Genomic DNA, 25,679 nt, shown 5'->3' with positions numbered 1-25,679 from the left:
CATCTGGACCATCATTCCAAATGTCTGTATGGTGTCTGGGAGGCAGACAGACCTGGTTTTGAATTTTGGTGTTAGCTGTGGGATTTCAATGAAGTAACTTAATTAACTCTAAATGCCTCTATCTGTCTAAATACTACTAACTTCAACAGGATCTAATAAGGTACTTCCTATAAAACACCTAACAAAGGGTGAGTACTTAATAAACACTTGCTTTAAAAAGAATCGGTTTTGGGGGCACCTGGGTGGCTCAACTGGTTGAGCATCCAACTTCGGATCAGGTCATGAGCCCGCATTAGGCTCGTTGCTGTCAGCACCGAGCCCCTCCGGATCTTCTGTCCCCTTTGACTCTGTCCCTTTCCTGCTCAGGGGCGGTGGGGGGGAGGGGACGGGAGGAATACACACAAACACTCTCTCTCCCTCTCTCTCTCTCTCTCTCTCAACAATTAATAAACATTAAAAAAGTAAGTTTTCCCAACATGTTTGATTCAATGTATAATTTACATTCACAATAGTTGATAACAACAACTAGTTTTTCTTGATTTATGAAAGCACGGTGTTTTGGAGAGATTTTTAGCTCTATCAGAGAGGTTTGCTCCAATCCAATTCCTTCTGAATTTATTTACTATGTTTCACATATCTGGTGGAGGTGGGTAGCTGAGGATTGGGGTGGAGTAGCTGACCCTTAAAAATCCAGCTAGATCTGTGATTTCTTGGGCTCTAAGAAAGCTAGTGCATTTTACAAACACATAAATGTTTCTCCTACAGAGTAATGGCATTTGGGAAATGTTACGCATAGAAAATTATTCTCTGTTCTTTGGTCCAGCCCACGGAGTCCCTCTCATTAAGAACTATTTTAGGGGCGCCTGGGTGGCGCAGTCGGTGAAGCGTCCGACTTCAGCCGGGTCACGATCTCGCGGTCCGTGAGTTCGAGCCCCGCGTCGGGCTCTGGGCTGATGGCTCGGAGCCTGGAGCCTGTTTCCGATTCTGTGTCTCCCTCTCTCTCTCTGCCCCTCCCCCGTTCATGCTCTGTCTCTCTCTGTCCCAAAAATAAAATAAAAAACGTTGAAAAAAAATTAAAAAAAAAAAAAAGAACTATTTTAATTATGACTACAACTCCTCTTTGTCTGAACACCAAGCTGAAATGACCTGTTGCAAACTCAAAGTCACAGGTCCCATCCGTGCTTGTCACAGTGAGGCACTGGTTCCGTTTTCTCCTTACTAACTACCTAGCCCACAACACTGCTTTCAAAATACTGACTCCTATCCTCTTTACAGGGGAAGCTGCCACCAGCTACTTCAAAGGTGAAGACCGTGAAATCCAGCAAAAATCTGCCGAGTTGGCTAATGTTTCCAAACAGCAATGCCCCAATTCACATTTTATTAATTTACTATCTCTGCTAGTTCAGCTTTTATGTTTGCTATCTCTGCTGTTGTTCAGACACAAAAAAAGCTGAGCAAGGTCAACACGCTCCAAGGCTCTTAGACCATTAGGACAGTGCTTCCTAAACGGCATCGTGTCCGTTAGTTACTAGGGATTGTTAATTAAAATGCAGATTCCTGGGTCCCACATGAGATCCGCCAACTCAGAAGCTCTGTCGGGGCCCTCAAATCCACCATTCTACTGGAGTGACAACGTGGTCCTTGTACTGTCTGCCTATGGACTGGAGGCATTGGGTGGGTCCTGACTTCACACAGTGGGCTCTGAAAATCGGCATTACTCTCTAGCTGAAAGGGCATATATCAACTGCAGCATGTAAACCCCATTTACAGTGGGCATTCAATATTTATGTGAATGAATGTATTTCCTATATCCTTTTTCTTTTGGAAATAACTAAACATGACCCTATGAAAGTTCTAGGAATCTAAATACTTTAGAAAAGGTTAAGCAACTGTACAAGGCACCCTAAAATAATATAAAGAAAATATTTCATCTTTTTCCTTTCCCCCTTTCTCTTTAGAGAATCATCAGAATCAATTCAAATTATGTTACTTACCTCAAAGAGCAATTTGGGTTTGGCAATGTAATCTGTCCTTCTCTTAAAAGGGCTGATTATTAGATTCTGGCTACAGAGTAATAAGCAGGTAATAAATGGCTTTTCAGATGAAAATTCTTTTTTTTTTTTTTTTGTGGGCATAGAGGTTTATTTAATTCCAGGACTAGTTTCTTGCCAAAAAGACGTATGCAACCACAAAAGGTGTTCATTGTGGTCCTTAGTCACCACTGGGGTGAATTCTGTGTTTGTAACACGATGGTGGTCATTTCACATTCATGCCAGACTTTATTAAGTTTAGAAGTAATTATGCCTATCGGACGAATGTTGAAAATGCAGCATCATGAAATTAAGTGAATTTAGGCAAAGTATGTATTGAAAAGATGGCTGGATAACTTATCATCCACACCGAGACACTACAATGTGAAAGAAGATGTTAGTAGCCAGGCCGGCAGGTAGAACATGAGGCGATCCCTGCAGGACACAGGTTCACTCACCGTGTTGACATTTTAGAGAAAAAAGGGAAAAGCCACTGAAAATGTTTTTTTGTTTAACTGGATTACATTTATGTCTTCCTTTCAAATGAAATAATTATTTTTTGTAGTATCAAAATAAGGTGAACACAGTGAGTTTTTACAACGTGTACTATACTCTTGCTAAAGGATACAAATGTTTGGACGAAATAAGCGACGTAAATACAGATATTACTCAGTTTCAGAAACCACGGTACCATCTAATTTAATGGAGTTTGGGTCTGAGCTTTTAAACTATTGCTTCATATGAGACAGTGTCACCATGTCTATAAATGTGCATGTACCATGTAAAACAGAATGCCCTATGAAATGCCAACCATAAATGAGAATCATTTTTCAACTATTTTATTACGTTGAATGATAGAGCAGCCTCAAGTAATCCAAACTGAAAGTGAATCAAAATATTTGGCTTATTATTTTTTTTTTTTAAGCTGTGCTGTATTAAGGTAGTTGAGCAAACTGTAAAATTATACTTTCGTAAATCACACCTGTGCCTGACCCAGGACCATACATTCGAATTTCCCAGCTGGATCTCAGAAATAATTTGTCAAGACATGAAAAATGGATGGTACTGAAAACCTTGGTTATATTATGATTGAATCATTCTTTCCATGTAAGGCATAAAATCTGGGTTGTAATTCAATGCCATTGAAATTTTTAGGTTCAAACTTCAAATGGGCTCTTTCTAAACGTTTTTTATATGCCAGGGTTTTGGGCTCGTCCTTTTGTGTTTTCATCCACTTACCACCAGACATTATAGGATGATTTTTATTATGCAGAAGAGGAAGCCAATTTAGAATGGGAACAGTTTTGCATATTTGGAAGCAAGACTATTATTCTAGGGATTTTGGTGGCTAGACAATAAATTTCTTCAAGGTCGTTAATGTGAAACTCAAAACGATTTTGTTTTCTTCGGTGTTTTCTATTAGATTTTATCCTAATGGCACTAAAAACTAAATGCATTTGAATTTGCCTTGTTTTTTTTTATTTAAAAAATTTTTTTTAATGTTTTTGTTTATATTTGAGACAGAGAGAGACAGAGCATGAGCAGGGGCAAGAGGGGGAGACACAGAATCCGAAGGAGGCTCCAGGCTCTGAGCTGTCAGCACAGAGCCTGATGTGGGGCTCGAACTCACCGAGTGTGAGATCATGACCTGAGCTGAAGTCCGACGCTCAACCGACTGAGCCACCCAGGCGCCCCATTACCTTTTTTTTTTTTCTTATGTTTATTTACTTATTTTGAGAGAGACAGACAATGTGAGTGAGGGAGGGCAGAGAGCTAGGAGACAGAGAATCCCAAGCAGGCTCTGCCCTGCCAGTGCAGAGCCTAAGGCAGGGCTCCAACCTAGGAAGCGTGAGATCATGACCTGAACCGAAACCAAGAAATGGATGCTTAACCGACTGAGCCATCCAGACACCACCCTCCCTTCCCCCATTGGTTTTTGTATGTTTATTATCTTTAGTGTTATACATTTAGTGTAAAAATAAAATGGGTGATCCATTTTTGTTCTGGCCATGATAGAAACAAAATTACCACACATAAGTAAGATTAGTTACAATAGAGGACAATAACAGATTTTGATGTGATTTTTCCATTAGTTGAAGTCGCAAAATAAATATAGCTTAACTTACAAGCTTACTTTTGAAAAGTACACACAACATTGGAGTCCCTTAGCCTCCAACAAAGCCTTATTAGTGAATTAAGAGCCTTAGTCTTCAAAACGGAAACAAATTTTTTTCTAATCACACTTCTTTTATTCAGAAAGGATAATGGCTTTTTTCTAATCTAGAGAGATTCATTTATTTATTTTTATTTAAAATTTTTTTTCTAGGTTTTACTTATTTAAGTACTCTCTACACTCAATGTGGGGCTCAAACTCATGATCCCGAGGTCAAATCACATGCTCTTTCGACTGAACCAGCCAGGCACCCTGGAGAGATTTTTTTTTAGTTTTTTTCCCCAATAGCTTTCAGTAATTTAAATTGTGCATGTGGCTCTGATGTTATATCATAGGAGTTGGTTCTGACGTGAGGGAAATCTTGCTTACTGTTGTGCTCTGGTATAAAGTTAATGCATGCATGAGAATCATTCATCTGCTGCCCAACGATTCAGAATCAGAAAATAGCATTCATTTTTACTTAATTTATACATGCAAAAAAAAAAAACACCAAAGCCCCAAATCATTTATTAAAAACACTTATTCTTACTTCTGGGTAAGTTTGAGGGCACATTATTCCACATATGAGAGTCACACAATTTGTGCAAAGTACAAAGGCGTTTTGACTAAAAGAATGGTTTCTTTATCCGTGCACATAATATGTAGTTCAAAATTAAACACGAAGCACGTGAAATTATTTTAACCATAAAAGAGAAGTAGAATTCCCCATTTTCGGGAGACAGGATACATTTCATTCTAGTTAGATATGTTTCTTTTAGTTAATAAAAATGGGCAGCATGAAATACATTTTAAGTCATAGCCAAGCCTCCTCTCCCCATAGTTTTCTTTGCTATGTCCGGGATCCAAATTGTCTAACATGTTCTTTACTTCGCAACATGATGCGGCTTTTACCTTGAAGATTTATAATTTTCTCTTGAATTAGCTGAATGCTATCTTTCTGGACCCAAATGGTGGAGAAGAAGAGGAAGAGGAAGAAACTTCTCTTTCAATATTATGCTCATTTGATGATATTGTTTCTTATGTTTACAAAAGTGTCCTTAACAAATTCAGCAATATTTTAGTATACAATGTAACAGCCCGCTGAACTATTTTTCACTTCAGCAGCATGGAGTACTTTGAAGGGTTGCCATCCTTTAATTGGGTTTACTCTCAAAATGCCTTGTAGATAAAGAGACAACAATGTACTAACACCTTGTCTGATAAGATAACACACCTTTTCAGGGTTTAACCTGCTGTAATCAGGTTGTCCTCAGTCTCTGAAACTATCCTGTTAACGAACTACCAATGAGTCTGAATACCCAAATCCAGCAGACTCTTCCTTAAGTGATACCGTTTTGGCATTTCATGCCATGGATTAGTACTTGCTAAGGACTCTTCTTTAATTCTGAGAAATCAGTTTCTTCTTGTTTTCTGCATCTCTCTTTCCACTCCATTTCCACTGCCGAAGCAGGACCCGCTTTACCAGCCCCTTAAGCAGGAATGTAGCCCAAGGACTCACGTCCCAGCTCCAGCCAGGTCCCTGTGGCATTTCTGGGTAACCTCTTCCAGGCTTAAAGCCTCACCTTTCAAATGCAGAGCAGCTGCCCATCCCTTCCTCCTGTGTGGACACCTACCTACCTCACTCCTTCTTGGGCATCTCTCGTCTCAATATACACGTTGGTCAGCGGCATTCTCTTCCTTGTTTCATCCATCCCTGCTTGAGCAATCTTTACTTGCTTCTGGCCGTCTTATTTAAATTACGGGCAAAACTATCTAGCTATGAGCCCAAGCCAGATATGTGGGAGTAGTCCCCAACATATTCCTCTCCCTTGCTCTCTTCTCAGTCACCAACTTCCGCCAATGTCACATCTTTCATAGCCCTTTACTGTCACCATAATCATGCTGCCGTATGTTCGTGTAGGTCTTTAACCCAGCTGGCCTATTAAAATAGTCTTCTATGTGTCCAACTTCCCTTCAGTCTTATTCATCCCCCTCAAGCAAATCAATCCAGTCTCTTGTCTGCCTTTAGCTATTTTTTTTTTTTTCCTAACAGGTGAACCTGACTTTGTTTTTCTATTTTACAGTAGTACTCCTGAGTTACTTATTAGATTGTGTTGCAAAATTCTGATCAGTGGTCTCTTAAATTTTGGCCTGGTGAGCTCTTTTTTTTTTTTAATTTTTTTTTTCTTTTCATTTGTTTATTTTGAGAAAGAGAGAGAGAAAGTGTGTGTGTGTGCGTGTGTGTGAGCTGGTGAGGGGCAGAGAGGAAGAAAGAGAACCTCGAGCAGGCTGCACAGTGTCAGCGCACAGCCTGATGCAGGGCTCGATCCCACGAATGGTGAGATTATGACCGGAGCTGAAATCAAGAATCAGACACTTAACGCTAACGGAGTGAGCCACCCGGGTGCCCCTGGTGTTCCTTGAAGGCAAGGACTGTGTTACATCCATTTGGTATCACAACTTAGTAAGTGATAAATGTTGTTGAATAATAAATCCAGTCCAATCTTTCAGGCAGCGGGACAAGACCCTTCTCTGAATACATTTTGTATGTGATCCAGAGTAACAGCATAAATCAGTGGGAGAAGAATTTTCTATGTGAAGAATTTAGCCCTTTGTAAACAGAGGGTAATTAGCTCCACCCAAATGAAGTGAGAAGCAGTTTCCACGGACATCTAAAGCAGTAGCTTTAAGCCAGTTTACATTTACTTTTTGGACCAGAGAGAAAAATAATCCAGTAATTAGGTAAGGGGTTGAGACAAGAAATTTAAGGGCTGGAAAATGGTGTTTCTCTGAACTTTATGAGCAGTATTATTTACAACAAACTTTGGAATTAACCTTGTGTATACTTGTAATTTGCTACATGGAAACCACATTTGGGGTTGTGGCCCAGCATTGCAAGAGGTTTACACTCAGAACAGAGGTAGACATTTTGGATTCTAATGGTAAAAGCTTTATCCATGAAAAGAAAGACACAATTTATTTGATACTTTGGGAGCTTTAATATTCTTTCTCTTCATCACTGTCTGCTTTAATGAAATGCATGTCAAGGTTCACCTAATAGATTCTGTTTTACTTGAGCTGTATTGTGCCCCTAGTTTCTGATGATCTCCTTCTATCAGATTTATATCAGCATTTCTCAAAGATATGTTTCCAGATACATGGGGGAAAATGGACAGAATTTCTCCATGGTCAAATAAATATGGGAAATATTATATGCCCTATTCCCTTCTGAGACAGTCTCCGTGGGTATTAGCAAGTTAACGACTGAGGGTGTGTGTATGTGTGTGTGTTTGTGTCCCGTGGACATCCTGTAGACCTGGCTGTCTGCAGAACATTCTCTGCCCATGTGAAACTGGCGTCTGCTCTGATCTCAACCATTTGTTCTGCTGATTTTTAGGGTAGATTTCGTATGAAAGCCTAGAGATTTCTACAACATTTATTGTCTGTGTTAAGTCTGATTTGTATTTCCTATTCAGTCCTGGGTCCTATTTCATTGTTTTTTTTTTTTTTTTTTTTTTTTTACCTAGAGAACTCCACAATTTCTAGTCTAGAACCCCTGCTTAAGATCTAAACTTTTCCTTGCCCTAATAACCTAATATTGTCTGGATGAGAACAGTACACAATCAGCGTGTGTGTATGTGTGTGTGTATTCATATATAACAGTAGATGTAGATGTAGATATTTGCTTCTATTCTTTTAATGTTTGCATAACTCTCAAATCCCTGAGTGTTTTATGTCTTGACCAAAGCGATGCTTGGATTCTCCAATTCATGCCTTCTTATTTCATCATTATTCTACTCCTGCAGCAGATTGGTTTCCAGAAATTGCAGAGGGCTTTGTTGGCAGAGTAACTTGCTATACCTCAGTACTTTGTCAGTATCTCTCTTGGCGATTCAACTCAAGTGGTCCCTAGACCCTTACCCTCTGTTGGGCCACTGTACCATTCTCGATTCTTTGTTTTCATCTTTTTGTTGAGAGACCAAACCGAGAGCTTAGCTTTAATTAGTGTTCTAAGCATCTGGCTTTAAATTATTCTTTTGTGTATATCGAAATAAAGACTTTGCTATGGAAGTTTTGCTTAAGAAGTCTGCATCCTGTTTATAGATCCCTTTACTGGTTCCCCTAACCCCCAGTGGGAGGAAGGAGGGGGGGGGTGCTTTTTTTTTCTATCACGGAAGTGTTTGATTTTTTAAATAGTTATACATGTTGATTTTAAGCCACTTATGAGAATCAGATAAAGGCAGTGCTCCCCAGTTGTTATTTTCCAAGTGTTTTCATATCATTGCTGTATTTATTTTTAGAAACACAGCATTGGAGTAATGAATATGCTGGTTTAGAGATAAAGAAACTGAGGTAGAAAAGTTAAATGTTTATCAAAATGAAGGGCATGTTCCCTTGTGAACAGTGGAAATGTCCACATCAGGTCAGGCTATTAATTTCATGGTTTAAAGGAATTTCTCAAACAGTCAGAGGGAGCCAAGTGGGTCAGGGCAAGGAGCCTGAGGGTCAGAGAGACCAGAGGCTTAATTATGGCTCTATGTGAAGTGGAGCAGCTTAGTTAATCATTCGGAACCTGTTTTCTAGGCTGTAAAGCGAGGTAGGGCTCAAAAATATACATAGATGTGCATTTTGCTCAACTGTGGCTTGATGTTTAATTTCTCATAACTTTGTGAAGTTCTCTGCTGCATGGGGAAATAAGCCTGCACTCTTGCGTGGGGAACAGTTAGCCTTACATTGACGAGATAGGGGAGAGGATTAACAGCCGATAAACCAGAAGAGGGACAGACTGTTCATTTTATTGAAACTCCTATGAAAACAGATGAAGTCATTCAAGATTAAAAAAAGAAAAGAAGGCTCGCTGCCTTTCAAAAGGAGCCGAGAATTGTCAAAACAGAGCGAAGTGCGAGATCATTCCAAATTAGTATTGAACTGGATGTGTTTAAATTAGATTCGTGCCAGCCTGCTGCCTAGCAACCACAGTATTTGTCCTTGCCACCCCGTGGGGAGCCACAGGGCATCTAGTGCAAGGGAGGACCACAAAGGCTGCTTCGCCCGATGCAGCAGCGGTGGTAAGGGAAACACGTGTTTCTCCAAAACGTCAAGGAATCCCTTTCAGTGCTGGCTTAATCAGGTTTCGAAAATACAGCCGATATTTCTCAAAGTGCGGGCCAATAACTGTATGCATCAGAGCCACCCCGGACAAAACTGGGGCGGGATTGTCAGGGAGAAGACTGAGGGACGTGTTCCTTCCAGAGGGCAGCCTTAGTAAAGCATCCTCTGGGCACTTACTGTCAAGTTTAAGAGGCCAGAAGCCATTGCAGGGAGACCGCAAGGGTGGGGATATGCTGGCTCTGTCTCTTCCCACCTGTATGACGCCGAACACCTGCTTAATCTCTCCCTAAAAGTCGCCTCATCGTTACAAGGTTGCTGCTGCTGTAGGTAGCATCTGCTTATAATTACTGCAAGTAAAGAAAGGTCTTAGAAGTGTATCTGGCACGAAGAAAGTAGTCAATAAACGTTAGCTGCTATTCCCTACCGTGGTCAAGACTTTTAGCCAGCAGAATTCTCTGAGGTCATTTCTCAGTCTTAACCCAGCTTTCTGGTGACCCTTTCTTTTTATTTGCTGTCTCCAGGCTTGGGTATTCATGTTCTACCATCACGTGGTATTTGTAACGGGGATTTCTCTTCTTCCTACCCTATAAGTACAGGCTTCCCTTTATTTATATCCTTAAAACAAGCAAGCTATGGCAGTTTTCACAGCTAGTGATGCAGAAAAAATTCTCAGGTTAAAAAAAAGAAAAAGTTTCTTCCCAGGCTTCCTCTTCTTTCTTTTCTTTTCTTTTCTTCTCTTTTCTTTTCTTTTCTTTTCTTTTCTTTTCTTTTCTTTTCTTTTCTTTTCTCTTCTCTTCTCTTCTCTTTTTTCTTTTCTCTTCTCTTCTTTCTCTTCTCTTCTTTTCTTTTCTTTTCTTTTCTTTTCTTTTCTTTTCTTTTCTTTTCTTTTCTTTTCTTTTCTTTTCTTTTCTTTTCTTTTCTTTTCTTTTCTTTTCTTTTCTTTTCTTTTCTTTTCTCTACTTTAGATCCATGCAGTTGAGAACAACATAACGAGTCATTTACGTTACCCAGATAAATGCTCTGTCCTGAGACGTGCAACACAAAAAGTACGACAGATACCTGGGATCTACGGTAAAAGACACTGTACTTGACTTCTCTTTGGAGCAGTTCTTAGGAGAAAGGAGAAGCTGCGGGTGGAAGTTAGAAATGGAGGAATAACCCCAGGCTGCAAGTAGTTGAAAGGTAGGCACAAAGTTCACGGGAAGAAATTTCACCCCAGGGGAAATAACAAGACACAGTCAGATTTTGTGGCCAACCTGTTCTCCACCGAAGTTGACATTCTCAGAGAACTACAGAAGTAAAGGGGGTCAACCTGGCCATTTGAAGTCGTGGTACAGAAGTTCAGGAGAGCAATGACAAAACTAAAGACATCTAAAACCCCCAGAATAGCCTTAGAAGTCTCCAGTGTTGTACTCATCTTCTTTTTAGGCTGCCTTTTCCTTGGAAAGTGGCTAAACCTGACACCTTGGCTGGATCCAGAGATTGGGGGTGGCGCTTCTGAATCATCCTGAGATTTAGGACTTAAGCTCATGGGGCCCACCACGAAGGCATACCAGATAATAAAACAAGCAGGTGGGAAGAGGCAAAGGCATTAGCAGGCTGGCCACCAAATCCAAGGTCTCAAAGCCTCGGGGAGCAGACAACCCAGAGCAGAGGACTAAGAATCCCTGATTCATGTGAGAGCAAGTTTTTCACAGCCTAAAACAGACTGCTGGAAACCTGGAAATAGACAAATCCCCAATGCACCCAGAAAGAGGTAAAAAGATCATGACATGAATAGTCCCTAAAATCGAGGAGATGTTTATAAATCCACAGTAGTTTTATTACAAGTGATTATGAATGGACTGTATCAGATGAACTTAACTGGCTTCTATGACAGGCAGACAAGCCCAGTGGTTGGACTCATAACGTGAAATGCATAAGGGATTTTGATCATTCCATATGACATTTTCATTATCAAAGTTAAATTATAATAATAAAAAAAGAATCTGATATGGTCTTTAAGGCAACTTGCAACTCTCAGAATAAGGTTGGATTTTAACGTTTGGAGACAATTTTACAAGAGACACTTGGGTGGCTTCCAATTCTGGCAGCATTTTAAGTTGTATTTCCACCAATTTTTCCACAAAACATTTTTTCACCACAAAAATACCCTTGTAACACAATATAGGACATATAAACTGAGATCCAATTTCCTCTCTTCCCCTTACAATCCCAAACTTGTGACATAACCAATGTTATGAGTTTATTCTACATTTTTCATACTTTTTTAAGGCTTATATAAATAAGCCATATTTATGTATACACTTACAGGTTTTATACCTTCAAGATATCATAGTATATATTCTGCAACTTACTTTTTTCTCTTAACAACATATCATGGGCATCCAAGCTAATACATTTATTTATTTATTTATTTATTTATTGTTTATTTGTTTTTGAGAGAGAGAGAGAGAGAGAGAGAGAGAGTGGGGGAGGGCCAGAGAGAGAGGCAGACACAGAATCCAAAGCAGGCTCCAGGCTCCGAGCTGTCAGCACAGAGCCTGAGGCAGGGCTCGAACTAATGAACCACGAGATCAAACCTGAGCTGAAGTCGGATGCTTAACCGACTGGACCACCCAGGTGCCCCCAAATTACGTACATATAAATGTATTAGCTTGGGAGAACCTGGGTGACTCAGTCGGTTAAGCATCCGACTTCAGCTCAGGTCATGATCTCACGGTCCGTGGGTTCGAGCCCCGTGACAGGCTCTGTGCTGACAGCTCAGATCCTGGAGGCTGCTTCAGAGTCTGTGACTTCCTCTCTCTCTCTGCCCCTCCCTCACTAGCTCTCTCTTTCTCTCAAAAATAAAACATTAAAAAAAATTAAAAATAAAATAAATACATCTGATTTTTATTGGTTACATATTATTTTAAAATACAGATGTGCCAAAATTTATTCAACCCCACTCTTACCAACTGATATTACAATTTGGTCAGTGCAACAATACTTAACCCTGTAATTATACTTTTATGCTCTAGTGTTTTTTTTAATAACACACATGTTACATATGTATATGCACTACTTAAAAGGTACATTAGAATTACAGCTGGGGGCCTGGGTGGCTCAGTCAGTAAGCTTACTTGACTCTTGGTTACGGCCCAGGTCATGATCTCATGGTTTGTGAGTTTGAGCCCCACGTGGGGCTCTGTGCTGGCAGTGACGAACTTATTTGAGATTCTCTCTCTCTCCTGTCTCTCTGCCCCTCCCTCATTCATGCTCTTTCTCTCTCCCAAAATAAATAAATAAACTTTACAAAAAAGAATTACAGAATTACATCTCAAAGGTTACAGATATGTGAGTATTATAAACACTGTATGATAATGTTTATTTCCCATATTCCCACTGTCACTAAGTATTACTCATCTTAAAATTTCTCTTCATTCAAGTATCATACATCATATTTGTTTTAATTTACATTTTCATGACTGTAAGTGAAGCTGGCAACTTTTTGTGCCCCTCTCTTTGAACTGTGTGCTCCTGTCTTTTGCTTGTATTTTCTTGTGTTATTATCTTCGTATTAATTTGTAAGAGTTTGAAAATTAGGAATGTGTGCATGTGTCACAAAAGATATAAAGAGTTGCAAATAATTGCTCTGATTAAATATTTTCTTTTGACTTTATTTATGGTACCATTAATCATATAGAAATGAAAATTTTTTATTTGCTTAAATCTGTTTCCCCTAAATTTCCACTTAAAATGTTTTCCTGTAGTTTTAATATTTTTGTTTTTAAAATTTAAATAGTTTTTATCCACTTGGAGTTAATTTTTATGTTAATGTGAGCTGGAGTCCTAACTTTATTCTCATCCAGAATGAATAACCAAGTGGTATTCATGAAATTGTCTAACCTGAGAGATATTTGAGAATTTGAAGTGCCATAATTTGTCAGTTGGTATGTAACCGTGTTTACTTGGATGTATTTCTAGATACCCTATTTCATTTCACGGATTTATTTTTTTATTCCAGAATGGAATAAAATGGAAAAAGATGGAGAGTGTCACAATGTTTTTAAGCTAGCATTTTCTTTAATACCAAAGTGAGGGAAGAGAACTAGAGATAATTTCACTCATGAATCTAAAAGCAAAAACATGAAATAAAATATTCGCAATTTGAATGCAGTATTAAGGTAATAATACAATTTGAATAAGAAAGTTTACACCAGAAATACAAATATGCATCCTGCGGATCACAGAGCTAAATTCAAGGGGTAAGATAGCATCAGAGATACTAAAGGCCTATCCCTAAAACCAAAAGCAAGACAGGATGGGGGCCTCTGGGGGGCTCAGAGGTTAAGTCTATGACTCTTGATGTCAGTTCAAGTCATGATCTCACCGTTGTGAGATCGAGCCCTGCTTTGGGCTCTGTGCTGACCACGGAGCCTGCTTAAGACTCCCCTTCTCCCTCTTCCTCTACACCTGCACCGAATGCATTCTCTCTCTCTCTCTCTCTCTCTCTCTCTCTCTCTCTCTCAAAAAAAAAAAAAAAAAAGAAAGAAAGAAAAAAAGAAAAAAGATAGGATGCCCAACATGAGCATTATTATTCAATCCCTGGTTTCAGGGATATCAGATAATAAAATGAGGCAAGAATTAAAAAAAAAAACGTCTACGGTTATTAGGAACTAGGACGATCTTAATTGTTTGCAGATGATATGACTACACACTTAAACATCAAATAAGAATGATAAATGGTGTGTTTCTATGTGCAAAAAAAAAAAATAAAGGAAAAACGAATGAAAACAAAAATTAACATTACAAAGAACTATTAGGATAAGGAAGATTAGTGAGGTAGCCATATATATTCAAAAGCCACAGTTTTTTATTTTTAAAAATTTTTTTACATTGATATATTTTTGAGAAACAGAGTGAGACAAAGCGCGAGCGAGGGAGGGGCAGAGAGAGAAGGAGACACAGAATCTGAAGCAGGCTCCAGGCTCTGAGCAAGAGGTCAGCACAGAGCCTGACGAGGGGCTCGAACCCACAAACTGTGAGATCGTGACCTGAGCCGAAGTCCCACGCTCACCCGACTGAGCCACCCAGGTGCCCCAACAGTTTTTTTATTTTTATTTTTTAATATCAGCAATGTAAAGCAAAAAAAGGAACTGGATTTAACAAATTCTCACATTTTCAACAAAGCTATAAAGTTCTTGGAAATAAATTTAACAACAAGCTGAAGATTTTTACCCAAAAGTGCAATATTTTAGGGAAGAACATTCAAGAAGAATTGGTTGAATATTCCTAGTGAGGAATTCAGGATCATAAATGTTTCAAATCCTACCTAAGTTAACACACATTTACATATTTACTGAAGAATGTTACTAGACCTTGTCTCAGTGATTCTGATTTTCTGGTGTAGAAAATGATTTGCCAACCCTTTTTTAAACTGTGATGTCCTACCAGATATTGACTTCCTCTAAGGGGGTGCCTGGGTGGCTCAGTCGGTTAAGTGTCCGACTCTGGCCCAGGTCATGATCTCACGGTTCGTGGGTTCGAGCCCCGCGTGGGGCTCTGTGCTGACGGCTCAGAGCCTGGACCCTGCTTCCGATTCTGTGTCTCCCTCTCTCTCTGCCCCTCCCTAGCTCATGCTTGCACTCTCTCTCTCTGTCAAAAATAAATAAACTTAAAAAAAAAAGACTTCCTCTAAGGTGACTGTAAAAAAAATATTATGGTACTGATGTCACATATATTATTTTTATCAGTCAATGTGAAAATAGCATGCTCAGATATCCTGATGTTATCTGAACCTGCCCTTTTTCCTTTTTTTTTTAACTCCTTAGAAGGTAGTGTAATTTAATGTAAACTTTGAGAAATAAATATGGAATTGGAAAAAAACTCGTAAATAAATCTATGGCAAAGGATTTGGACTGAATAGTATAACATAAAATGTGCATGATTAATACAGATTGATATGTATGCTAATAAAGCTAGCTTATATTCGTACACATATGTTTGAGAGCTGAGAAAAGGTTTTGTTATTAAACTAAATCCTAATTGGGGATACACCGTTTTCTCTCAGGATTCTGTTTGGCCTGTGCTGAATTTTCTCATTGCATTTTCCGTAAAGGAAGGACTAGCTTCATTTATTCATTCAACCAATATCTTTTAAGTAGCTGCCCTAAAGCATCCTTTAGTCTGCTCAGAAGAAGGAGCAAGGTTGTAGGCCTCTCTTATATCATCAGAATGCAAACAAATGCTTTACCAAAAGGTTTTTATCATAGCCACAGGGTTTTACCATTAACTATTTCCATAGTTAGTACTTGAAAAAAAAATGTATCTCTTAACATAGAAAGTCTGTTATCCAAAATTCTCACATACGGTGGCCTTTCCCACAAGTCAGTCTAGGTAAGCAAAATAAAATTATCCTCTGTTAAGAACACACAAATATTTCTCAATGTGACGATTTTAAGGGAAGTAAAAACAAAAGGAAAAAAAAAGCCCCAAACTTGAAGAGTCACCACACAATGAAACATAATTAACAGGAGAATGGAAAGAATCTAGACGTGATGAGGGCTGAAAAGGAACAGCTCATCATCGCATCTGGAATTCTATACTGAAAAGGAGAGGAAGACAATAATAAAAGGGAGCTGTGTGGAGCCCCCCCCCCCCCAGGAGAAAACAGAGTTTATAAAGTAAAGGATGGGAATCATTGCATTTACCTCTTTCACCAGCAAATTTTCTGCTTTGTGTTCTGCGTCTTCGGGTACCGTTGAGTACAGTGTGCGGATATCCCAAGACACGGTGGCCGTCTGGGGAGAACAATGAAAAGAAATGAAGCTCTCCAACCTGGAAGCACTGAGTAGACCACCCTACCGAAAACCCAATAGAAAAGTGCTTTAGATCTTAGCATCGGAGAGTAAAAGAAGACAGAGAAATTTACATCTCTAGGAGACAGAAGCCAAACCTCCCTGAGATTGCCTCTGCCAGCATCCTTACAAGTACTGGTTTATCACAGAGGCTCATCCTGTAAAGCTCTTTCACTTCCCTGCAGGGAACAAAAGTTGGGGTATCTGTATATTTTGCCTAGCTTATTTCTATTGTATCTTTTGTTGTTGTGAATCCTGAGACACAGTTGAAGTGAAAGAGAAACCTTAGAAAAGCATCAGTAGTTTAATCCTATTGTAAATAGTTTCTCGAGGTTCCACAAGGTAAATTTAACCCTTTTTAGAAGCTCTGAGTGTGTGTGTGTGTGTGTGTGTGTGTGTGTGTGTGTGTGTGTATGTGTGTAGCCACCATTTTAGGGGTGAGAAGAAAGAAAGGATGTTCAGTAAACCTGGATCTTGAGGAAAAAGACTCATGTTCTTGGTGTCTTTATTTTTGTTAAAATAAACAAAATGTTTTCAACTTCAATGCTCAACAAACGACTTTGCAGTAAACGAACAGACATAAAAAGTAATAAGATGTCCAAAACAGGATTTCATAGATTGTTTCCTCTTTACACGACATATAGTCTTCAGCTCCATCAAGCTGGGGGAAGTATGAGACACCCTAAAAACGGTGACTTTCCATCACCAGCCACCAGCTTTCTTTAGTCTGCACTCCGTGGCTTTCCAGAAGCGTTGGGGTGACCAGTCTGTTCACATCCATGGCACCAAACAGCTGGGGTCTTTCCTTTTGTATATCCCCAAATCCACAAATGATTCATCAGAGTTTCTAAAGCACAACCTAAAGTTCCTTTGAATTGTTCTAGATGAAGGGCATTTTCCCTAGACTCATTAATGAAACAGATGAGATTCCCAACACCCCTCCTTAGTTTTGGAGAAGACGGGTAGGAAAGGGGTCCAGGGAATGGGGTCCTCCGAGAGCACAGCTTCTGTGACAAGCTCTACCACCAAGGGCAGCATCATACCTGTTCTTCTAGTCCCAGACTCGTATTTTCTTCAAATCCTCCTTTTTCTTCGCTCTTAATATAAGCTCCATGAGGGCAAGAGCTTTGGTCTCTTTTGTTCACTGCTCTAACCTCAGTGTCCAGTGGGGCATTTAAATACTTGTTTGTCGAATGTGTTGAGTGTGTGTGAATCAGGATGTGTGGGTTCTGTGCATATGTGTGTGCGTGTCTGCGTGAGCATGTGTGATTAGGTGTAGTGCACGAGCATGTCTATGGGTGTGCATGAGGATGATGGATGATGGTGTGCTGTGTTTGAGTGTGCATACGTTGTGTCAGTGCACATGTGGTGTGTGTGTGCGGCATGTGACCACATGCATGTCTGTGCACAGGTATGCTGTGTGAGTGTGTGTGTGTGTGTGTGTGCCTTCATGTGCATAGTTTGGACGCTGCGAAAGAGGAAGGGTGTCATGTGAATCCGACAAAATCAGAGGATAAAAAATAATGAGGAAACAAAGTTCTAGATACATCCTAGGACAAAATTCAATGCTCATCCTAAAATGCAGTGTAGACGGAGCTCTCCTGATCCATGCATCTGCCCCAGGATGTCACTGCAGTTGTGTGAACAGGGTGTAGAAGTTCTCTGAGGCCATGGCTACCAATCAAGCCAACTGCAGATACACCCACGTGAAGTACAATAGGGCCGATTTAGGACTTAGTATTATTTAGATTTTACTTTTTTGATTCCTTTTGGATTCCCTCTTTCAAGTTGCTTCTTATATGTTGTGCACTCTGTTAGAAGATAAACAGTACATAAACTCTATTGGAAGTCTGGAGTAAAAGATTAAAATTCATACCTAAATTGAGTTTTCGAGATCATTGCGGGATTTCAATTATCTGGGCGTAACTTTTTTCCTGTTTGGGTAGATAATTCTCAGATACACAGTGTCACCTGCTTGGTGTTTACAGGGAACATTATATATTATAATCTACTGGCAAGATCAGGAATTTTTTTCTCTAATTAAAAAAATTTTATATTTCAGTCATTATTTTAGAATACATTTTTTATACAAAAAAGCAAAATATTATTCCTATTTCTCATTATCCCATGCAGTCTCTTATTGGTTTCTTGCTTTTTAAAAAAGTAGTAACAGCTGCTCTAAAATATTCCAAGTCTGATGGAAAGCAGAGTAACATGGCTCAAATGGAAATTTCTTAGGAAGTTATACCCAGTGCCCCACTAAGATCACTGCTTTCTGGTATAATACAGTCAGGATACTGAACTGGCTTAAGAAATTTTTTGTTTTCTTTAATGGTAAATTTCTGGATATGGACTCAGGATTCAAGTAATAATGGTCACATAGCTACTTGTAGTAAAAATAGAGCCCCAATACATAATACATACGTAATGTATGAGATTGGAAATTCACTCAAGTTGGGATTTATAAAAACTTTATAATCATGTGTATAATCACGTGCACAATGGCTATGAGTGATTCCTGATGACCTCCAGTTATGAAATCATGTTCTTTGTTTTTTTTTTTAACGTTTATTTATTTTTGAGAGAGAAAGACACAGAGTGCGAGTGGGGGAGGGTCAGAGAGAGAGAGGGAGACACAGAATCCAAAACAGGCTCCAGGCTCTGAGCTGTCAGCACAGAGCCCGACGCGGGGCTCGAACCCACAAACGGTGAGATCAGATCTGAGCCGAAGTCGGATGCTTAACCGATTGAGCCATCCAGGCACCCCTCATGTTGATTCTTAATAAGACAACTGGGGCTGAATCACCCTCACGTAACCATGTGTTAAATCTAAAACATTATTTTACAACTTGCATGGACTTACTGTACATCTAATCCCTTGCACAGAATACACAAGGTATAAGAAAAGAAATGCACATGTAATGAACGCCTGTGACATGCTATTGATCTCAGCTATATTTTGTTGTGATACTGGAACATGTGGCTGAAAAAGCAGAGAGCCTCCATAAAAGTTTCAACTTTCAGAACTGTGGCACTTCCACTGATGTCTTATTTCTTTAATGTGTCTCCACTGAAGCAAAAATAAATTCATCAAATAAAAAGCGAAGTATGCAGTCATATTTGTTAAGGGGATTAATATGGTTACAAAGAATTTCTTTTCTGAGAATTAGATGCTTTCAGACCACTACAAATTGCCTTGGCCACAGCAGACTTCCTGTTCTCTTTTCTAAACCTTCTGCTTGACAATTAGTAGCGCTCAATTGCATGAAACGGATCTGAGACAGCACTGGAACTGAGCCGCAGTCCTCTTTTGGTGGTAGAGTTTTATAAGGGGCCTACTGTCCAGAGATTAGGCATTTGGAAACATGAACTGTCATTTTATTTATGAAACGAGGCATGCAGGCTTGTGTTTATAATTTCAGGTCCATGCTATTCAGACATCTTCGACGACAGCCCTGTCACTTTCTGGTTCCTTCCACTCTTTAGTGGGTAGTCTCTGTGGCTTTGTCACAGCCACCATTCTGCTGGCTAAAATGACCACAGAAGACTTCATTCTAAGCACATCATGGCCATTTCGCAATTGGCCAAAAGCCACGGGTCAAAGTCTAAAAAAAAAAATGAGGCTGCTTTTCCTATCCTGGGCTGAGCAAAGCTTCCTGACAGTACTATAGATCCCAGCTGCTCAAAACAGAGAGCAAAAATGATGCTGTTTATAGTAATTAATCAGTCTGAGCTTGAGAATTCGACAAGTCTTACAGTAAAGTCTATTAACAAACATTTCCCAATACCTTCCAAGCTAAGCACGTGTTTAAAAATGATCTTCACCTAAATTTCTCAGATTAAGACACCGATACGGCCTTATATTCTAGTAGACACTTACCCTACATTAGTTGCTTGAAAAACATTTTGTACCACTTTCAGAAGAGTGTTGTCATGATTTTGTTTTATTTTTTTTTAAGTACATGAGAATATCACTTTAATACCTTTGTTGTGCTCCCCTACCAATAATTCCCTCTTCGATCATTCATTTATTTTACTTTTAAAAAACATTTTTATGTTTATTTATTTTTGAGAGAGAGAAAGAGAGAGAGCACAAGTGGGGGGAGGGCAGAGAGAGAGACACACAGAATGCGGAGCAGGCTCCAGGCTCCGAGCTGTCAGCACAGAGCCCGACGCGCGGCTCGAACTCACGAACCATGACATCATGGCCTGAGCTGAAGTTGAAGGCTTAACCAATTGAGCCACCCAGGCGTCCCTCATTCATTTATTTTTTAATATGAGTTAAGGTGATGCACAACAGACATTAGTTTCAGGCGTACAACATAGAGACTGGACAAGTCTATACATTAGGCTATGCTCAACTTAGTTACCGTCTGTCACCATACTACACTATTACAACACCACCGATCATATTCCCTATGCTGTGTCTTTATTCCCATTACTTATTCCCTGTGCTTTAGGGGGGAAGGTCCTTCTTGTTTTGCTGCATTAAAGTGTATGGGAAACGCACAAAAAGTGAGCAGCTCCCCATTGCTGGACAGTTGTTACCATCCAGGCAAGTCAAGCGTTGAGACTTTACCTATCACAGTATTTAAGAATATAAGTAGGGAAGTGCCTGGTCGCCCAGTCGGTTGAGCGTCGGACTTCAGCTCAGGTCACGATCTCATGGTTGGTGGGTTCGAGCCCCGCGTCGGGCTCTGTGCTGACAGCTCAGAGCCTGGAGCCTGCTTTGGATTCTATGTCTCCCTCTCATTCTGCCCCTCCCCACCTCATGCTCTCTTTCTCACTCTCCCTCTCCCTCTCTCCCTCTCCCTCACTCTCCCTCTCTCAAAAAGTAAATAAACATTGAAAAGTAAAAAAAAAAAAAGAATAGAAGTAGGGAAGTTTGGAGACCTGGTTCTAGGTTTTGTGTTTTTTTTTTACCCTTGGATTAGCTAACCACTGAGCAAGTCACTTCCCTTCTTTTTCCGTGATTTATTTTCCAGGCTCCACAACGTGTCTTGCCTCCTCTCTGGAGGAAGTTAGGACGAAACATTTTACATATGCAAGAATGCGAGCACTCACAGAACACCGAGCTCCAACAACATACTCATCGCACCAGGACCTCCCCTTGGCAAGGACTCAGAGGCTGTGGTCTGAGTTCTCTTTCCAAGGAGGCACAGGGAAGAAGCCTGCTTGGTGTGAGGCCTGCACACATGGCCCCGTGACAAGCAATGGCCTAAGACACAAGCCAACCCGCCACACATCATTAATATGCCTGCTCACATTCCTTCTTCTGCTGCAGACATATTCCTGCACTAGCCTTATTATGCGGTCTCTTCCTCCTCTCCCCTTCCTTTCCCTTCCCTTCCCTTCCCTCCCCTCCCCTCCCCTCCCCTCCCCTCTCCTTTACTTTCCTCACTCTTTCTTAACCTCAGGCTTAGTATAGGTGCCAGCTCTTTCTGAAAATCTTCTCTAATTCATCCAGTGCACATTTTCTCGTCTCTGAACTATAAAATTTACTGTCTGTATCATATATGAAGTCCACAGCTCAACTGTAGAATATTTTAGACCCAAAAGCTCCGCTGGTGATTAATTCAGCCAATATATATGTATATATTGCTGGTCTGTAAGCAAGCCACGTCAAATCTGCTTTGGGAATAAAATAAAACAATATATGAAATATTTTCCCATGTTTTGTATTGTTTTTTAATTTGTTCCTTTTATTTAAAACATTGTTTCCGAGTTTATTTATTTTGGGAGAGAGAAAGCACAAGCAGGGGAGGGACAGAGAGAGAGGGAGAGAGAGAGAATCCCGAGCAGGCTCTGCATTGCCAGCACTGAGTCTGATGCAGGGCTGGAACTCACGAGTGTTGTTGGGATATAATTGACATGCCATACGGTTCACCCTTTTACATGTTTATTTACTCTGAAAGAGAGAGAAGGGGCAGAAGGAGAGGGAGAAAGAGAATCCCAAGTGCCTCCACGTTCGGCATGGAGCCCTTTGTGGGGCTCTATTTCACAACTGTGAGATTACAACCAGAGCCGAAATCAAGACTCAGATGCTTAACTGACTGAGCCACCCAGGTGCCCTAAATTCACCCTTTTAAAGTGTAGAGTTCAGTGGTTTTCTATACATTCACAGGGCTGTGCGACCATCATCATTATTTGATTTTAGAATATTTTCATCACCCCCAAAAGAAACCCCATATTTACTAGCAATTACTTCCTCTTCGTCTTTCTCCTGAGCCCTTGGCAGCTATTAACTTTCTGTCTCTCTGGATTCGCCTATTCTGGACATTTCATGCAATTGGAATCGTACCATATGTGCTCTTTTGTATTCGGCTTCTTTGACTTAGCATAATGGCTTCAAGTTTCGTCCATGTTAGAGTATGAACCAGTCTTTAATTTTTTTTTTAATGGCTGAGTAATACTCCATTGTGTGGATATACCACACTATATTTATTCATTCATCAGTTGATGGACATATATATGCATTGTTTCCCCCTTGCGGTCTTATAAATAATGGTGCTATGAATATTCAGGTATAAGTCTTTCCGTGTACTTTATGTGTATATGTTCCTAGTTCGATCAAGCCCAGAGAAGTCCTCACATATTCTTACTGAACCACTCTAGAATTCTTCACTACCATACCACTTTTCTAATGTCACCCATTGTGGGATTCAAGGAGTTAAAACTTCCCCGAAGCGTGCACCTTATTTTTCTAAGAAGCAGCTGGCCAAAAGCATGTTGGGGAGACAGAAATGCTAACAGCAAGTCAAAGTGCTCATGTTTGATTTCTGTCCTCACAGTTGCTCTGCATCCTTGAACGAGAGCCTTTTGCAAATCTCAGCCTCATTAGCTTATAAACGGGAGGAATATTAGAATTTAGAAATAACCTAGTTCAACAAAGACTATTACTTAGCTTTTAAATGGCAATTACAGTGTTCTGGTATGAATGCTGTGAGCCATTTAAAGCCTGCTTTTCAGGCTCAGAAGCCGAGGATTAAAAAGGAGATTGAGAGTCCTATAAAATGTTAAGCTGGGTCTCAGTAAGAGAAACAAGAAGAAGAAGAAGAAGGAAAAAAAACAACACAGGACCTTTCTGCTTTTCAGTTTAACAGATTTGAAGGCCCTTCTACTTCCTGTCACCAATATGACCCATGTGGTTTGAGTACGGAAGTCCCCACACACAGTTGCTTTTTATAGTTAAAAACATACTGTGAAAAGGACAAGCCATTGGTATGTTAAGAACTCACAATTCACTGGGTCATGACAGTAAGCCAACGAGCCCTGTGGGTGGCACTGGGGAGCCCTGAGACACTAATTCCGAACGAGTGAGATGAAGAGGAGATTTGAGGGGATCATGTAACTCTCTCGGCCCGCTGTCTCACGTGCGCAACATAGACCTCCGACTTTGAAAATGGCACTGCCAGGGGTCAAAGGCGTAACCTCCCAAGCGTCAGCAAGGCTTCTTGTTCGTATCTGCACCCTTGATATATGCAGCTTACTTCCCAGAAGGCGGGCCATGAAGCCGCCTTAGAGCAGTTTGTCCAGCATGGGCGGTATTGAAGCCCGGGTGTGATCGCACAGCCTTCCACGGCGGGCTACTTTTCAGACCCCTGAATTTTCTCATGGAAGGTTTTCTACAGCCAGAAGTGATTCCACCGCAGCCTGTCTGTATCTGTTACTCAGCAAGATACTCATTTCTGGCTTTCTCATTTTTTGTTCTCCTATTTTTTTGTTGTTGTTTAATCGGTCTCCCCTCACACCGAATCACTCCACGGTATGATTCACTGTGCCCTTGAAACTGTTCGTTAGCTCCTGTGTTCCTTCCTTCCTCCCCTTGCCTGTGTCACGAAGCCACAATTTGGTGACTAAGTGCTTCGCTTTTTGGTCTCGAGTTTCTATCACGACGTGCTTCCAAAAGAAAGGGGAGAAAAGCAAGAGTAGCCAATCCAGCGAGTGAAGGAGCTCATGTTTTTGCAATGAATGCGTTAACACATGCATCTAGACTGCTTATTCTTAGTGATTCATTAGGATGCAAAAAGTTCTGAAGATCACACTGAACACACTGCCTGCTCCCAGAACCCACGCACTTGACGTGCCAAGATACAGCAAAATGCCTCTACCACAGCCCCTTCACCAGGAAGAAGAAGATTCTGGTTCAAGGTTCAGTAATCTTCACCGAACGCCCACGAGCCCGACACTGTTGGGTACTTGAAACACAGGTACATACTGATTTCTCCCATGCCTAGGAACAGAAAGCAAGTAACGTGAAGGGCGACACGGAGGAAATTAGGCTGTGTTGATGGTGGCTATGTGGCAGGCACTGTATCAGACAGAATGAGCCCCTGCAGGAGGGGACCATGACCTTAGGGCTGTTTCCTTACGGGGATATATTGTCTTGTGTCGAAGAGGAAAGTGATCATACGAAGAGGAAAGTGATCATACGAAGAGGAAAGTGATCATACGAATGATCACTTTCCTCATCATCAAGCAAAGCCAACTGCTTCAACCTCTTCTCAAATTTCGTCTCGCAATGGACTTCTGGTTCCCACAGGTATTCAAAGGATTCCAGTTATGTTTGAAAATAATAACCTACAGGTTTCTGAACGATAATTCATGAAATAAATATTCGTTTTCCACCTGCTTTGTGCCAAGGGCTACTTTAGTTGCTGGAAGTCTCCCAGTGATCGAAAAAGACATCCCTGTCCTGCTAGAGGGTACGCCCTAATGGCGAGGAACAATTGACAGAGGAGAGAAAAAAGCAAACTGAAGTCTTTCCAGATGGTGATAAGTGCTATAAAGACAAGCAATCAGAGGTGCCTGGGTGGCTCAGTTCGTCAAGGGTCTGACTTCGGCTCGGGTCATGATCTCACGGTTCGTTGAGTTCGAGCCCCATGGTGGGCTCTGTGCTAACAGCTCATAGCTTGGAGCCTGCTTGGATTTTGTGTCTCCCTCTCTCTCTCTGCCCCTCCCTCTACTTGCACCCTGTCTCTCCCTCAAAAATAAGATAAAACGTTAAAAAAAAAAAAGGCAAGTAATAAGGATGATGTGACAGAGTGACACAGCATGGTTGGGATCATGGATGGTTCTTTGGAGAGGAAGCATCCGAACTGAAGTGAATGAAAAACAGGGACAGGTTGTGCCAAGAGCAGACTTGCCCTGACAGGGGGGATGAGCTTGGCAAGTTCAAGGAGCAGAGAAAATGCTAGGTTTCCACGCAGTGACCAAGAGAAACAGGACGAGGAGATTAGGGCACAGGGGTCATCAGGCACCAGGTGACGGGGACAGTGGTGAGAAGCTGGTTTGGACTCTGAAGGCTGTGGGAAACCACTGGAAAGTTTGAACCAGGGCTGTGGTATTCACTGTCTGATTTGTATTTCCAAAGCTTCCTTTAAATGAGTGCATAGGAGGAAGCAGGAAGACTGGTTAAAGGCCACTTTTGGGCATCGAGGCAAAAAAGGATGTGATGGTGTGGGCCAGCAACTGAATAGGGCGAAAAACTGCAGGAATCCTGCCTTGGTGAAAAACAATCTCCTTTAAGGTGCATCAAGTAGCCGT

General features: G+C 40.6%; 1 protein-coding gene across 11 annotated transcripts in view; it reads right to left on the bottom strand.

Annotated features, from left to right (window-relative positions):
- The window catches only part of DOCK10 (dedicator of cytokinesis 10), a 270,916-nt gene that overhangs the window by 126,531 nt on the left and 118,706 nt on the right, over positions 1–25,679 (bottom strand). For all 11 annotated transcript variants that reach the window (XM_058703033.1, XM_058703042.1, XM_058703060.1 and 8 more), the window contains exon 3: positions 15,987–16,076. In XM_058703033.1, coding sequence (XP_058559016.1) covers positions 15,987–16,076 — 90 coding nt within the window. The remainder of the gene's footprint in view (positions 1–15,986; positions 16,077–25,679) is intronic.

Source organism: Neofelis nebulosa, chromosome 2 (genome assembly GCF_028018385.1).
Source record: "Neofelis nebulosa isolate mNeoNeb1 chromosome 2, mNeoNeb1.pri, whole genome shotgun sequence".
Classification (NCBI taxonomy): domain Eukaryota; kingdom Metazoa; phylum Chordata; class Mammalia; order Carnivora; family Felidae; genus Neofelis; species Neofelis nebulosa.
This window is presented reverse-complemented; position numbering and strand designations above follow the sequence as displayed.